The sequence below is a fragment of the Paralichthys olivaceus genome, chromosome 5 (assembly GCF_024713975.1).
Source record: "Paralichthys olivaceus isolate ysfri-2021 chromosome 5, ASM2471397v2, whole genome shotgun sequence".
NCBI classification, from domain to species: Eukaryota; Metazoa; Chordata; class Actinopteri; order Pleuronectiformes; family Paralichthyidae; genus Paralichthys; species Paralichthys olivaceus.
In genome coordinates, this window is record NC_091097.1 from 8,228,478 (window position 1) to 8,246,254 (window position 17,777).

At 40.9% G+C, this 17,777-nt stretch overlaps 1 protein-coding gene across 5 annotated transcripts in view; it reads right to left on the reverse strand.

The window, feature by feature from the left end:
• Window positions 1–4,176: 4,176 nt before the first annotated feature.
• Window positions 4,177–17,777, reverse strand: part of znf385c (zinc finger protein 385C) — a 151,704-nt gene continuing 138,103 nt past the window's right edge. For 3 of the 5 annotated variants that reach the window (XM_020094291.2, XM_020094287.2, XM_069524385.1), the window contains 5 exons: window positions 13,552–13,938; window positions 13,278–13,465; window positions 11,019–11,117; window positions 10,301–10,399; window positions 4,180–7,840 (listed from right to left, as the gene is read on the reverse strand). In XM_020094291.2, the coding sequence (XP_019949850.2) occupies window positions 7,610–7,840; window positions 10,301–10,399; window positions 11,019–11,117; window positions 13,278–13,465; window positions 13,552–13,938 (1,004 nt within the window). In that variant the 3' untranslated portion in view covers window positions 4,180–7,609. Of the gene's footprint in view, window positions 7,841–10,300; window positions 10,400–11,018; window positions 11,118–13,277; window positions 13,466–13,551; window positions 13,939–17,777 lie in introns of all 5 variants that reach the window. The other 2 variants (XM_020094293.2, XM_020094292.2) reach the window with 2 other exon arrangements.

Genomic DNA, 17,777 nt, shown 5'->3' on the forward strand with positions numbered 1-17,777 from the left:
GTTTGATGACATTCACCACTTGTTCCACTGGAGGTTAAATCCACTCGGTGTTTTGGACAAAGGCCTCTGCCAAAAAAGTATATAATATTCAATACCATTTAAATATGTATTCTGAGCACAAGCATTCTGTTTATTCTGAAAAAGAATTTACAAGCTCTCTGTTTATTAGCTGATTATTTTGTTGGTAGGCATACTCAAAAAAAACTCAGCAGATTTCTACAAAACTTGGTGGAAGGAGGCTATATGGGTCAAGGAAGGACCTATTGAATTTTGGTAATGATCTGGTTAAGGGGATGAATCTTTTTCTTTAACATTGCATTTTCAACATTTTCATCGTTTTCCAAGGGGAGCTTGATGAAAAAAATCTGCCATGTTTAGGGTGAGTGTGTGTAATTTGATGCTGCTTGACTGAATTTCAGGGTACAGTTGGACCTTGGTGGAAGAATGTGTTCTACTGTGCCATTCTGTCTGAAAACTATTCCCTAATTCACCTTAAATAACACGAATTATTAAATTCTTATTGATTCTTACCAGTTTTAAATAAATAGAATGAACATCCTAGAGCAGACTAAATTGTCAAGTGTCATGCAATGAACCTCCTTCAGTGTATGTGATGATTTTTTAAGCAATCAAAATGCAAATGAGAAAATATTCATGACAAGTATGTTCAGGAAAATTGATCACCCACTGTGCCAGTGATTCAGCAATTAATGGAAAGTCTGGGATGTGGTTTGTGATGACTACTAATTCCTATTCACTCTCAAAACGACAGCCGTCAGGTATCCATGGTGATCTGGGTACTGCTGCTCTTCAGACTGTGAATTCTGCAAATTAAGAAAATTGGTTGAAAACTAATGTTCCTGGAAAATTAATTAGCTCAGTATTTTATTTCTGCTGAAAAGTCGCATGTATGAATTGTTGTGCAGGAGTCGGTGAAAACAACCAGTCAGATGAGGTCAGGGATGTTACAGCGGAGGAAATGATATGATGGTTCCACACGGGAGTGCCGACTGGAGAGGTTAACGCAAGATAATGAGAAAACCTCAAGTGGAACATTTATGAAATTATATTATATGCCCACCTTAGTTTTCCCAGAGGGCGCCATCATGTACAATCTCATTTCAATCATGTTCGTTTTAATGACTAGAATTGACCCAATGCACTGATGTTACATTTGCGACTAAGGCAGTATACAGTGGTGTTAATTTTATGTCCCCAGCATCAAACAGTGACAAAGAGACTCCTTTAGTTGCCAATGCTTCCCCATGTCAGAGCCTTTCTCTGTCTGGGTCTCTGTCTCTGTATTGACCTAGATACAAACAGAAAAAGAGGATTCCCAATACAAAATGTGAAACACTGGCAGAGTGCACGATCGATTTGTCACTTCCCTGTGTGATTTATGAATCTCAGTTCTTCCTTTAAACTGAACTGACCACAAAAGAAAAACCTTCACTTGCTTGTCACAGGGCAACAAGGCAATGTGCTCGTGTTGCAACCAGTAATACTCTTTTACTGTTGCATGACAGTGTGTCTCATGAGTGCAGCTGAGCATTCAGCTCCCCCAAAGGGCCCATAAAATAGAGAGCGTTTTATTCCCCCTTGTTTTTCTTCTTTTTTTTTTTCATTGTGAAGAGAAAATACACTTCAACCCTAGAAGCTGCTGCTCTGACCCTCTTTTCACAGTTCCCTTCATGAAGCGGCAGAATATCAAAAACAATTCCACACAGCTGTGAGCACAGTGTAAATGGCAGCGTCACCTTTATACTCGGAGCTATCAGGCCTTCTTTTCTTCTGTGTGATGGAAATATCAGCTGCCCTCAAGCCGTCAGTTGTGTCAAATGTTTGTTGTTATGCTGGCTGCCCATGAGCATCTGAGATGGATCATTTGCACAGGGTGATTTCATCCGGGATAAGTCATGCTTAAGGCACCCTGAACCGTGCAAAACTGGGACCTTATAGTTAATGCTTGGTTTGTTCCTGAATCACTGTGTGTGTGTCTGTGTGTGTGTGTGTGTGTGTGTGTGTGTGTGTGTGTGTGTGTGGATTCAGGGGTTATGATAAAAAAGTTTGACACCTTTGACATTATCCAGCGGGACATGTTGACACGTTGTCTCCCACCAGTCAACAGGAAGACAATTAAAGCTCAATAAAGAGGCTAAATAAAGACAGTGTAAGAGTTCACCTGAAGCAAGCCTCTGTCTTGCTTTATTTTGCCTTGAAGTAACTTTGCCATATTTATGTGTCTTTATTTTACAGTAGGCCTAGTCACCCTGCATTATCTTTATGATGAACATTATGTCAGTAGCTCAAGTATTTGCTTGATAATTTTACCTGAATAAAAATGATAAATACCTGTGGTAGGTAGCAAAAATAATCAAATTGTATTATGAATTTAATTAGACAGACATTGTTTTTCCATTTACAATGAATTCTTATCACAAATAAAAATACTGAAAAGATTATGTATAATGTGTATGATAAAAATAATATTTTTTATAAATTTAAATTAAATGGGTTTATAATACTCTTGCATTTATTCGGCCGGTATTAGTTACAAATAAATTAACAACTGTTTGTAAGACGAAGAGAGTACATGAAAAACAGTTAAGTCGTATAAATATATTTATCAAATGTGTTTTTTTTTTACCTTGATTCCACTACTGTATGATAGATTATTAGTCTTCACAATTTACGTGCATCATATAAATCACAGGTGTCTTATTGTTGAGGATGCTTCTCGTACGCCATGTTTCCAAAGTCCTTTCATATCTTTGTTGCTGCCCCTTTGAATAATAACAGTAAAGGAAAAGCTTTAAAAACCCTACAAATCAGTTATAGTGACCCACTTGCTTTCAGTTTATCAGAATCTTTGTTTGCACACACACATGTACACAAGCTATATATGTTTATAGGGGGTGACTCTTGAGTGAATGAGTGGGGGGCTGACCTCAGCAGCAGGAGATAAGGGTGTCACCTTCTCCATGGAGAGCGATCAGATAAGATAATGGAGCAGTACTGAGGATACACACCGGTGTCACCGCTCAGCAAGGTCATCACGTCCTTCTGTTGTATCACTGGCTTCCGTAGGTGCTGGGGATCTGACCGCTCTCCTTTGATTGGCACCACGGGAGGTGCTGGACTTGATGCCATGCTTATCTCCTGCTTCCACAAAGGATGAGCTGACGCAGTGGCCTGAGAGGCTGAGGAAAAACACCAAGGGCTCGACTTCAAATGAAAATTAATTGCATTTGTATACACAGCGAACTGAGGTCTAAGTACATATTTACCTGGTGTGATAGATAAAAGCACTGAGGTGTCACTGGACTGAAGTCGTCTCAAGGGATGATGCAGAAGGACAAATCACTTCATCATGTCAATAAACACATTGTTGAATAGCAGAGAGCTCCACAGCCCAGGAGGATTCATTGTTTGCTGATTAGAAATGTAATCCACGTGCAGTAAAATGTACTGTACAGTCATATTTTTGAAGAATAATCTGAAGATGAAGGAGATGAGTCCTGAATTATTTGACTATTGTTGTTATTATTGCTTTTACCTGGTGCTGCATTAAAAACATTATTACATCTGCAAGTATCACTACCATTATTTTCATTATAACAACCAATCTGACTAAGTCTGACTGAACTCAACTGTTTCTTTATCTTCTCTCCCCACTTCTTTCAACCCACCTCTGCTCTCTCCCCTATTTCTCTCTGCTCATTGCTACCAGTGATGGTTTTAATTTACCATTTTATCATATTTGTATTCCTTTAACATATTCCTTCAATTTGCTATTATTATCTATTACTATATACATAATTAAAATCATTCTTTTTGGTTTTATGTAATAATGTTTTATTTTATTGGCATGATTAATTTTTGATTTAATCATATTTATTCCTTATTCTTTAATGTGATGGTTTAAATGTGTGCACTGTTAACCTTTGCTGTATTTTTTACAGTTAACACCACAAAATACACAGTACAAATTCCATAAAATATTTTAACAGTTAGTTACCGCGATTTGCACAGCATTGTGGGTTATGTGCATGACTGTATTTTCCTGTGGTAGCTCGTGCACATTGTGCTCCCACCTGGATTGAAATGTGTCTCTTTTATTTGCTTGCTTGGAAACAAACAGTGTGTTGACACAGGAGCAGAAGCTATAAAGCTGTTATGGGGCTGAAACCTGCGTCTGCAAACTCTGGATCAAATATACAATATTTGTGTGTGTGTGTGTGCGTGTGTGTGTGTTTGTGTAAGATGGACATATCCTAGCTCAGGGCTCAGGTTTAATTAAGTGATAAATGACTAGTGCATCAAAAACATCTTTTTAGCTTTTTATATATTCTGGTTTGATTGAACCAAAAAATAATTCTAACAAAAGAAATTTCAAGCATCTCTGTGAATCCTTCATGTTGTCCCTGTTTATTCATTAGCAGTTTGTTTTGTTCTCCTCACAGACCCATACACTTATTATTATTGCTAAAATATCAGGGTGATAAAAGTATTACCTTCAAGGCTACTGCTGTTTTCCAATTCATGACGCACACACATAGATACACAAATTAAAAGCATTTTTACAAGTTCTAAAAGCTTTATTTTCCAAAATCCGCCCCTCGTCCTCTCATGTACAGCACTGTAGGTCTTATAGTTTATTTTATTTTCTAAATCACTCCATCCATGTGTACAGTGTTTCCTGCTCTCTTGAGCTATGGAGGGATACCCTGAATGGATGGTCTTTTTAGCATTTGCTCAACCTGTCACCCCTGAGAAGGCCTGGCTAACGTGACTTTAGGATATTGTCTAAAAAGGCCTTGAACAACTTTATTAACTCAGACACCGTCAACAAGGAGGAGAAAAAAAAAAGCTCACTCAAAAATTTTTTCTTTTAAATATTTTCTCTTGTACTTTAAAAAAACATATTGGTAAAATCATGTAAATAAACAAACAAACAAAAAAGAAAGCAAAGCATTTTCCCTTTCCCTGTATGCTGTACCGAGCCTACAATAACATAATCTACTCTCTTCTATGATAGCAGTTCATTGTGATACAGATAACAATAACAACTCTGATAAAAATTTCTATAGTTACTCTATGATTTCTACATATAATTTACCTTCTCTAGATTCTTTTATGTTCTTTAGTCACCGTTCTTTAGTTCACCATTTCCCAATGAGCGATAGAAACAAACAAAGAAACAGTGAAGATTAAAGGCTGGCTGGTTCACTGAGTAGTGCGACTGGGGAGAATCACATCGTTATGGCGCAGAGACCCGGCGGCCTTGCTTACCCAGAAAGACTTGGGGTTCCTTGAACAGAAATGCACATGGGATCAGAGGTCTCTTAGAAGCACTAGTACTGGATTGCAATTACGGGGTTTTCACGACAGATGGCACTGCTGCATCACAGACAACTATACATATTGCACAATGAGAAATGCATAGGATTTGCTCCATTACTGTAATTTTTACGAGAACAAGATTTGGTACGAGTGTTGCAGGGAAGGACGACACGTGCACTCCCAAGTCCTTAGGAGGCCTTGCCAGTCCGCTTTGGCAAAAAAAAAAAAGTTGAGTGTTCAGTGTTTTGTCGACAGCCGGGGTGGGAGGGTGGAGGATGAGGACAGCACACGAGCATGAACAGCAATATGACAGTTGATGTTGCACTTGTGACACTCATCCCAAACACTTCTGACGTACCGTTGTTTTGCTCAGTGGAAGTCATTCCAGAAGTTCCCCTGCTCAGCTGGAAAGTGAAACAGCAATGTCATGTGGCGCCGAAGCACCCCCTCTCCGCAGAGCTAGAGCAGCTATAAATGGAACGGCTTAGCCCCAGAGTCAAACCATGTGAAGAGCGACCATGAGCATCGAGCGTCAAGGGCAGCACTGCCAGGACGAACCATCGTTTCCAATGACTCGTCACTGACAATTCAGAGCTGGCCCTTGGCTGCATCCATAATACATTATTACAGGTGTGTACAGTATAGAATAGATAAAGCCACTGACACACTAAAAACACAGCATAAACATAAACATACCGAATGTATTGCTTTAAAATGTGAGACTTGTCATGGATGAACCACAAAGTGATCATTCTCACCTGATTGTTTTTTTTCTTTTCCAAAGCAAAATTCTCACTGAAATCGACATGGGATTGTAAAAACACACACGAAGATTAAAAGAGCTGAATATCAACACAAATTTCATTGCTTTTGTAAGTAAATCAGTATTAAGGTGCTTTTAATGTGGTTGCCATGGCACTGTTCTTTTTCCCACCCACGCCGTATGCATACACTGCAATGGGATGTCAATCAAGCGGCCTGCTGTCTGAGCAGCTTCCCCACCCACTGTCATCGAAACTTTTTGCCGAACGGTGAAATAATCCCATCAACTCTTCAAGTTATCCGCTGTGTTTTCATGATGTGTGTGTGTGTGTGTGTGAGAGGGGGAGCTCCCAATCATCTCATGCTGAGATAATGTCAGAGAAAATCAAGGGCAGTGGAGAGGTGATGACAGCGGGGTTGAAAGAGGGAGGCAAAGACAAAGAGCAGTCATGAGGGGGAAACAAATTATGGTGTTCTACGATGTCAGACATCCACAGCTGCAGAAAAAAGGTTTTCATGCTGCTATAGCTTAGCGAGAACATAATGTTGACGCTGCATCGCGTGGATGATGCACTGGACCAAAGAAGAAAAATATGGAATCATTCTGAGGACAGATTTGCAAAATGAAACAAAGTCAAGTTGACAAGCTGACCTTTCCTGGACCTTAATGAGTGCTTATCCTGCGGATACAGGGGAGGAAAACAAATCTGGAGGGTACTGACTATAAGACGGTGACTCAGAAAGAAATGAGTTCAGGAAATGTTTTTAAGGTCTCAGGGAAACTGTTTTAAAGGAGGTACACAATGGTGCTAGCAGGGCTTTAGCACATGGCTATACAGTATGTAGTTATAGATCCACATACAGGACTCATGTTTAAAAGTGTAACGTTGAGAGGGAGTACTTGTTCCGACAGTTGTTTGGTAATGGCCATATCCAGGATGCAATGTGACCGTAGAGTATAGAGATCAATGAGACTGGCTCCAGTCATAGACCAGTTACAGCTGATTTAATGACCTACTGTATGATCATCTGGCCTTTCATAAAACCCCCCAAAACCAATAAGTTAAAAACAGTTTAAAAGAGCATCAAGTAAAGGGACCATATTTTGTGGCAACCACACTAAACATACATCTAGACTTGTCTATATTTGTTTTCTAATAAATTACACAATTATATCCAGATTCCAAACCATGTTGACCCATGAAATGGCTATAAAGGCGGCCTCTGTGTACCAGTCACTGTCTGGAGGCCTGTCCTGCTCCGTAGGTCATGATAAGAGGAGCAGAAAGAAGGCATGATAGGGAATCTTGGCCTTTATGATAGGAACACATCTCAGGCCTTGAGGCCTACCGAGCGTCAGGACTTGTGCACAGTTTCCAACTTAAGTCAGGCGTGCTGCATAGTTTGCATGTGACCTTTTTGTCATGTGGGTCACACTGAAGTTGGCCTGGGGTTCGGTAAAGGGGACAAGGGAGGAGTTCACGTGGGAGGGTGGGTTACGTCTTTAGTAGGGGGAGAAGATGATGGGCGTGTGTGTGGCCCGCAGCGGACCCGGGGCAGGCCGAAACAGTGCAGGGCCCAGGAATGGGGTCTGGATGAAGGTGGTGGCGCCCATTGGGTGGCGCAGGGCCAGTGGGTTAGTTGCCACTGTGCACAGAGTTGGCGGGGTGAGGGGGCTGGGCAGGAAGCCAGTTGTCAAGCTCTTGGTCAGCTGCTTCTGCAAGGCCAGTTTGGTCTGGAGAAGACAGGAGGGGGGACGGTGAGAAGTGAGAGAAGAACACAGTGAGGGTGCAGCATGTTTAGTGGACAAACATGTTTCCCAGACACTTGTTTGCAAGCATAGACTGTATATGAAGATAAACAACACCTCCTCCCATTGTACAAGAGTAAAGACAAAATATAATGGACACGGTGGCTGCTAACTTGCGCTTTTGACGTCATTTGGAGCTATCGAGTCCCGCTTATTCATGCAGTCGACCACAGCATTATATAACGAATTACTTTGATATACATCAGTGTGAGAAGAACTACCTAACATCTTTGGGGAAAAACTAATTTAACGTTTACTTTGACTTTTAAGTTTGACCCACATCCTATCTGCTGAAATGGAGGAGGCAAGGTTTGTGACCTATACTGCAGCCAGCCACCAGGGGGCAATGAAGATCATTGTCCTCCTTTGAAGGAAGCAACCGTGTCATCCATCTATATTAACTGATCATCTACTTAACCCATCTTTGGGAAAAATTGATAGAAAAATTATAGACCTACGTTCCATCTGCTAACATGGAGGAGGCTGCGTTAATGACCTGCAGGCAGCCACTAGAGGGAGATCAAAATAATTTGTCCTCAGGGGAGGCAAGCATGTCATCCATCTACCTTAACTGAGAGAAACCATATTTGGGAACAATGTGTATCAGCCGACTTTGACTTTCTAGTTTGGTCCACATCCCATCTGTTGACACGGAGGAGGTGGGGTTTATGATCAATGCTGCAGCTTTCACGTGAGGGGAGCTATGATGTTGTCCATCTTTATATACGGAACATGGTTTGTACACATAGCTGCAGTAGAGGAACTCACGTTCCCACTAAATACCAGACAGCTGGATTCCTGATGTTCCATAATTCACTCCTCAGGCTAATGCTAGCACTACAGTACTGACACACTTTAGCCTATTTCAGTCAGGACAACGGTTAAAAGACATTTATTCCAAAGCTCTGCGATGTTAAAGGATAGTTTGGATTTGATTTGATTTTAAGATGAAATGCTTTGCTCAGTGGTACACAGCTCAGGCACATGCACAGCTCAGATGAGATTTGCTAAGATCCTGCAGATAGAGGTATCCCACTGAGCTAAAAAAAAAAAAAAAAAAAAAAATCAAACCATATTGCGGCTCTCATGTTTTTAAAATCAAATACTCACCACCTGAAGCCTCAAAAGCCGATTTAATGTTGGACGATGAAAGTAGTGTCTTAACAGAGTTGGTAAATACAGCACTATATATAGGGGCTTCTATTTAGCAATTTATTGGCAAAGCAATACTGTAATTATTAGGAGCATATTTTGAAAATACATAAAGGTGAAGTTTTTTTTAAAATATAAATATATTCTTGATTTTGTAATCCAATGTCAGATCTGCCCACAGCTGCTGTAGAGTAAAGTATGTGACTCAGTAAAGATGAGACCATTCTCCATGGGACCATTAAAAAACAAGATAGTTTAATATCTATAGAAGTATTAAAGCCTCAAGAAATTCACTTCAAATATTGCAGATTTTCTCATGGACAGTGTCAGTGTTAACTGTGTTGAGAATATTTTTATACATTTTCCACAAGACCTCCACTGAGCTAATGTTTGTCCTTAAAGTTGCAAAGTGGGAAGATCAAGAGTTTTTCACTCTTCTATATTTCCATATGTGAAATGTCTTTGACAGATATTCGAAATATTACTAAATACAGAAATACAAAAAATTCCAGAAAAACTTAACAATTGGGAATTTGTCATGATTGAAATGCATCTTGGAAATCATAGTTAACCTTTCTGCCAAAATCTTTGGGCTCACCGGCTTGTACCTTCAACTTCAAGAACCAGTTGTAAATATTTTGTAATGATTATTTAACCCAGAAGAGACTCAGGACCAACAAAACCACTGACATGTTTTATTCTATTATTTAGCAAATGCAGTTACCTCTGCCAAGGAAGTTATTTTTTTTTCATTTCTTCAGCATTGCCAGATGCATTTTTGTCCCCCGGAATAATGCATTGAACTCAATGAAAAGAATGTAGGGAGCTGATATCTACGATTGTGTGAAATTTGATGCAGCTTGATTGAATGTAAGGGAACTGTTGGGTCTTTCCGCAGGTATGCGTTCTACTGAATGCCATTCTCTTTACTTATTACCCACTTAAGTACTGTATTTGTAATGTATAAAAGGTCTTACGAATTTACATCATGAAACTTGAGTCTTGAATCTACCTATATGGAAAGAAAGGAAAAGCACCTCCCACTTCACGACCACCAAGGGAGTAAAAAGAGTGGCACCTCGTATAAAAAAAAGCAGAACCATCCCTGTATTATTGACATGGTATCTTCATCATCTCTGCTCAGTCCCCTGACCCTGGCCAGGCCTAAAGTCCAGCCAGGTGAAGCTCCCGCCCTCAAATCAAACCCCAGACTCTGTCTCTCCTGCCACTGACCTGCGAGGAGAGGGAGGAGAGGGAGGTGAGGTTGTACTGGCTGAATGCTTTCTTCATGGCAGACACAGCCACGCCTGCATAGCCACTCCATCTCATGTTCTGTAGGACGGAGGCAGAAAAGAAGGAGGGAAAAGATTTGAGACATGGGAGGTGTGTATAGGACAGGAGTAGAGGAGTGATTAATCTGGAGTGCTGATTCAGGCTGTTGTTGTCAGAGCTGGTCAGTGGCGGGGGGGGAGCGGGACTATTTTAGACCTGTCTCAGGGGTAGGGGACTCACAGAGTACAACTGTGTGCTTAACCTCTCAGACAGTACGGGCACACAAGCACACTGCCTCACCGGGACATAGAAGCCCCTAAGCACAATGTAATGAGATCTATGTGTGTGTGTGTGTGGGTGGGTGTGTGAGTGTTTCAACTGTGCGTCTGTCGGGGCAGGAGTCAAATCAGTTAACTGCATCGAAAAATAAATTAAAAGCATTGTTTAAAAATGCATTAGTTCACAAGCTAGGCTGAATGTATTCCAGTTTTGGCACATTTCTACAGCATGTTGAAGCATATCTGAGCTAAGAGAAAGGCAATTATGTTGTGTATGTGTGTGTGTGTGTGTGTGTGTGTGTGTGTGTGTGTGTGTGTGTGTGTGTGTGTGTGTGTGTGTGTGTGTGTACATAGCAGTGTGGCAGTGTTTTGTTTGTCAGTGTCTTTATGCTGAGACTTACCGCTAAGCTGGAGCTTGGCTGGCTCTTGCTGTGGGGGGTAAATTTGGGCTTGGGTGGTTTTCCGGCCAGCCGATCCTTGTGCCGTCTGCTGTTCATGTGCTGCCGAGACCAGCAAGAAAACAACATTAGCGAGCTAACAAGCATCTGCTGTACCGCAGCGGAACAACTTGAAATTTCATCTGCTGAATTAACAATGGATACACATCAATTATGACCAAAGTGCACAGGAATTACACCACATTACTCTCTAGCACTGCCACAGTATCTCCTTCTCCATTCCCTGCTGGTTCAATCCATCCAATGAAAATTAAGATAAAGTAATTGCTATTAACATTATGAAAATTAAAATGATAAAAATGCAATTCATTTCTCGAAAGAAGCAAAGAAAACATTTTTGATGCTGTTGTTAGGCAGAGGGCAGGGCTCTTACCACACATCAAAGAAGAAACACATCAAACTTTATGCAGTATATATTTCACCAAATTATACTAGTAACTGCACAAGTAGTTTTTGTAACATGGAACCAAATCTTTCTTGTATTGTTTATCAATGTAAATATTAAAACTTCTATTTGTTTCATTTAAAAAAATATATATTGTGTAAAAATAATAATGCAATTTAAATTGAGAGCAAGAATGTAATTACGAATTTTAATTTCAACAACAATTACTTTGATTTTATTCTTAAGTTGTTTATGCTGTATAATTCATTTCATTCCACAAAAAAAGGAAAATTTGCATATGTAAAAAGTAAGTCTGCTTTTTTTGTAAATTTGTATTCTTCAGATTCAGATGACTTTATTGATCCCAAGGAAGGCAATTCTTTTTAATTAAAGGGAAAAAAAGTTTCTCCTTCCCTGGCTCATGTCCTCCATGGGATGTTTGTATAAAACCAGTGGAGCGTATTTAAGGCATAGAGGTGCTGAGGCAGCGTGGGTGCTGTATCTTTTTCACATTCCACTCAAGCCTCGCTGAAAGTTTCCCTGACAATCCCTTCGCTCAGACGTGGTGTTTAATGAACATCAAAAGGACAGAAATGACTTCCTGAAACCTCGTTTGATGTCAGTGTAACTAGAAAATTAAATACAGGAGGCATTAGTAGCTCGCAATAATGAGTGGCAAATAAATCCCTGCTCAGTGAAGAGCTTTGCAGTCGGTTATAGCATCAGATGATATCTGTCTAATGTGGAAAAATAGCTGCTGTAGTCTGCACTCACAACCTGCTTTTCAATGGCTCCATTCATGTGGCTCTAAATGAAAGTGCTGCTTTGATTAAAGCCCACACACACCAGTCCTCAATCAAAGTGATGTTAAAATGGTCTTTAAAGGACCATCATTCATATTTAGCATTTTAATACACATCATTCGTGCCAGTTTTTTAATAATAGAGATCTTACAGGTCAGTATGGTCTAAGTTCAGTGTGTAATATCAGACTCATGATGTGTGAGGTAATAACTAAGTATGCACAGGCAGTTCCGCTCTCTGATTAATTCTGTGGCCACGTCGTCTGTCTGTGGAGGTGAGGGAATTATATGCACAGTTTTCTCCACTGTCTGGCTTGATTTGGCCAGAGAGCTTTTCCCTACAGAGTCAACACTACGTCTGTGGCCTTTTGAACAAAAATCCTATCCGGTTAGCAACACTCTCACTTAGTATGCTTTAACAAATCGGCAGGACTCCTCCAAGCCGCAGCTTCCCTCCTCATCTTTCATTTCACACATGCACATGACGGATAGTGAAGTCCCAGAGTGATAACTCCTGCAGTTTTCCCTCCTACTCTGCTACTTTACAGCCAAGATCTTCTCAGGGTCTCTTGTGGTGAAAAAATGTAATAAATGATCCATTAGTTTGACATGTTGTCACACACATTTCTGTCCATCCTTTTATCCACTCAGTCAAATTAAACCATGCAGCGATTATATATGTGGGCAATTCCTCAACATCTATTCATTTCCAAACACTTTAAATTGGCCAGTTTCTCTCACACAATGGAAAAAGGCATAATTCACAATATAAATGATTGATGATTCGACTATGCATCCATCAAACCATCCATTATCAATACCGCTTATCCTTTAAGGGTCGCTGGAGCCGATCCCAGCTGACATTGGGGTAGGGAGAGAGGCAGGGTACAGGGTTTATGTCAGGGCCAACATACAGAGACAAACGACCATTCGCACTCACATTTGCACCTACGGTCAATTTAGAGTCTTCTACAATGCAATGATGTGCAATTATAACTTCAGCAATAAATCTTACTTGGCTCAGCTGGGTCTCAGAGTTCACAAATATCTCACACACTTCACACTGGAAGTTCTTGCTGGGCACCCCGATGCTGCCTTTGCTTCCCAGCCGCTTGCTCTTGCACCCGGCGCGAGCTGCCACCACTTTGCCCCGGCGTCGGGGCACAACACTCTGACCTTCCAGCATCAGTTTGTGCTTTGTACCTAGTGGAGAGTAAAGAGTTGACTGTGGTCTGTTGTGGTAGAAAATAATTAACAGAAATTCATGTGATGCTCAGAAAGCCGTTTACCGCTGTTGTGTGCTTCCAGTTGAGAGATGGAGTTGACTGTCACTTTACAAACAGGACAATGGAGGTGAGCCTTGCTCTTCTTTGGCTCCTTGTCCTCATCTGTATTGGTCTCCCCGTTTGTGCTAGACGTGTCGGCATGGCTGCATGACTCAGCAGTCAGGCCGCTGGCCTCTGTGGCCTCCGGGGCCTCCGGGGCCTCCAGGGCCTCTGTGGCGCTGGTATCTGAGGCAGTTTCAGAGAGCTGTGAGGAAGGCGAGATCTGAGGAGGGGAAAGGGTGACCAAGTCAACAGAGGAAACCTCTGATACTGGCGTCAGCATCGCAGAGCTCCGGGGACTCTCCTCGAGCTTCACCTCCAGGTTGGCTGGTTCTAGATCAGCTTGAAGACCTGCATTAAAGGTAGAAATAGAGGAAAACATCAGCAAACTATTTACCACCAGATTATCAGTTTCTCAAAGATGACAGAGGTTCGTTGTTATATTGGGGCAGGGGCTAGACACCCACCCACCCAGGTAATTTATCTGTTCCTGGCAGGCTCACTAATGCTAGAGACACCTTCTGTAAGCCTATATTTAAGCTGCAGCAATGGACAGTGATGTGTTTCCTGAACATTACAGCATGGAAACCTTTTCAAGTAATGACAGAAATTAAAACTATGAGCCTGAATATGAGCACAATGTCTCCTTTAAACTTCACTATGAGCTAATTGGCATTTGCAACATTCCGTCGCACGAGTCTCTTCAGTCAAGCTCAAATATTTAATCTCGAAAAACTGAATCATCTACCGTGCTGCACTATTAACGACATTTGTATTGCCCTGTCCCTGTGACATGAAATTTTCATCTTTGCATTGACTTTGTATGTGAAAACTTTGAACACAGAATCAGAGGTGATGAAAGGAATCTTTGACAGTTTTATGCTGATGTAACTACAGTAATATAATAACTTTTTTGTCTAGTACATAATCAGTTTTCCTGTATTTTTCTTACATTGTTCAACATGGATTATAAGATTTTCCCATCACAGTTAAAATAACCCCAACAAAGGATGAAAAAATAAACAAACAATAAGCCTGAATAAATTGTCTCAACCAGAAAAATCTCTTTCAGACTGAATTGTTTGGGGTGAAAAATATAAAGTCTGCCCAATTAATCTTCATATAACAGTTTCTCTATCAGTTACTGTATTGGAGGCAAAAAAAAAAATTTTTTCAAGTGCTAGCTCCTACTATTTAAATATTATCAGGTGGACCCAGAGTCTCAGTCAATATAAACAAACACATCGACTGCCAGACCACAACAATAAGTCACTGGAGTTCTATTACACGTCTCCCCTTCACCCCGTGGCCCTCCCGAGGGAGACACACACTCCACCCCAGAGAACTGTGTGTTACGCTCACTGGATATCTCCATTTCATTTAGTGCACTTTCTCCCAGCACACACAAGCGCACACACTCGCAGCTCCCCTCAAAGCAACTGTGCTCAATTGATTTTCTTTTTTACTTCCAAGAGTAAATTCATTATTGGAGATAAGGGTCTTCCTCTCTCATTCCCGCAAAAGAAAAAGAGCCTATATCGGAGCAAGATTAGATCGTCCCCTCGCTGTAATGAGAGTGACCCCTGAGGAATTTGCACTCCTGTGTGGGTGAGGTGGGGGCAGGTATGATCCTGAGCTTATGTGAAGGATAGGGCCACCTGAGAATTCTCAAGAGGAGAGCGATACTGATCAATGGATTTAGCAGGAACCTTTACGCGGAGGCTGATGGAAACCAAAGCCGTCTAAGAATCCAAAAGCTCTGATCGTGAATGACCTCATTCAGCAGAGAATCATTTCAGATATCCTGGCCCGGTTTCAGGTATCCTTATTATTTTTAAAAAGCTCAAACTGCTTCTAGAGAAAGTGGAGCTGAATCCGAAGTTAATCACCAGTAAATGTTCTGTCATTTATAAAGCTGTGATGTTGGTCTGTGCACTTTACTTCTTATGAAAGTACATTTCTGTCAGTCAAAGAAAAAAAACCAGACTCAGCAGAGCGCACCTCAGTCCCCTTAAATTCAAACTTCACCGAATTTAACACTCTCGTACTGTGCCTGATTATTTTCATTAAGATTCATGAATTGTTCCCAGGGAAAAAAGGTAAAGTGTTGCAATGTTAAAAAGGGAAACTAAATCCTGCATCTGTGCCCTGATCCAGAAACTCACCAACATTTTAAGGGTTTTTCCATGAACCCATAACACATCCTTACCTTGCTAACATACAAACATACAAACCAACCAACAAACACACCAACTAGGGTGACAACATAATCATGATGGAGGTAAAGATGAAAAGGAAGAAACAGTAAGTTGTGATAAGTAATTTCACACTTTATCTCATAATTCTGACTTTTGGCTTCATAAATATTTTCTATCTCACTTAAGTCGTATCCCTGATTTTGATGTTTTTATTTTTAACATAACTACTTCTATCTATATTTTTGTTAGTATCCTGTCTAACTTCACTTCAAGATGACACCTCTGACAAATTGTGATGGACGGAATTATATTAATTTTATAAACTGAAGGGGCTGTAAAAAAAATAACTCAGAGATGAGTCAAAAATAGAAATCATCGTTATTTGCAGCCCTGATGAGAAGCTGTTAAAAGAGCTGGGCTTTGTTTTTTTCTGCAGCAGCAGAGATTGGGTCAAAAAGTCCTGTTAAACTGATGAAAAGATTTTGATAAACACAAAGACTCTCCTGCCCTCTTTCCGAAGAAAACGCCTATCTGCCCATTTGTGAGTTGCCCTGTTCGCCCTCTTACAATCTACAAGATAGCAGAGACTTCGACCAACATTGGCGACCTGTCAGACCAAAGGCCAGCGTATTGGCAGTGCCAGCAGGGCCTCTGTGGAGTGGAGTTACACAGCAGAAAATTATAGATATTTGGGTCAATGTTATGCAGGCAATCAACAATTAATCCATGTTTTAACAATCCAATTAAATCTGACAGGCTTTTAGAGTGTAAACACATTTGAAGAGAGCTCTGTTCAGCACACTGATCCGCTGAGAACTTTAACCACGGCCAAACAAGCCAATGAATGTGAATATTGGACTCATGCTCACATACAAACACAAGCAGACACTAAGCGCTTGGTTTAGTAAAGTGTAGCCTCAGAACATAAACAACTTCCCCTGGGAAAAATGCTCGCTTTAAATCATCATTACTTTGATGACAGACACGAGTCCCTGCGAAGACGGTTGCAACAGCCGAGTCAATCAAAGTTGGGGGTGATTGATGTTCGTCTCGGCTGATGCAGGTCCTCCGAGGCACCCGCCTGCTGCTCTCTCACTTGCTCACTCGCCCACTGGTCTGGGACGTGTTTTATAAGCATCATTCCATTTCTCATACAAGATGTTTCCTCGTGTCCCTCCTGTATGTACGAATAAATGAACACTATGGTGCCTTAAAATCACTGGTTCCTGGCCTTTTTGAGTCGCGGCCCAATAGTCTGTTGAGAATGAGAATTACGCTTTTCCTCTGACAGTCAGGCAGGTTGCCATGGCATCGCAGGGCTGACATATAGAGACAATCAACCATTCACGCTCATATTAATCTAATATTCATGTCTAGAGGCAATAGAGTCTCCGGATAAACTGCATGTCTTTGGAGAGTGGGAGGAAGTTGGAGAGAAAACCCATGCAGACACAGAAAGGGCCCAGCCGGCCATCAGGTCGTGGGTAAAACATTGACTGTCAGTAGGAAGCAAACATCATTAAAGTCCTCCTACCTGCAAACTTCTCTAAGAACATTTCTCTATTTCCTTTTTTGCTGCCAACGGACAAAAGCTATAATTTCTTTGTTATTCCTCCTTCAGGGCAGATTAGTTTTTGTTTTTTTTATATATATATATATATGATGCCCTCATCGGAATAGAGGTTGTGCTGACACTTTAAGGTCCTGAGCATGTAAAACCGCATTACAGAGTGTTTTGCAATAACTCATAATTATGAGGCGACAAGGCCTACATTTTAATTTCCTGATTCATTCCACTTTGGCACTGGACCAAATATAATTGTAAAGAAATTCGAGACCCCTCATTTGAGAAAACGCAAACATCTCCCAGCACCTCCTAGGGTGAAATGTGAATGGCTTCCTGCGTCCAAGTGTGCATTAGTGTTTATTCTAATGGAGCTGAAGAGGATGACCTTGTGGCTCTGGAGGAATGTCTGTTTGTTCTGAGCCACA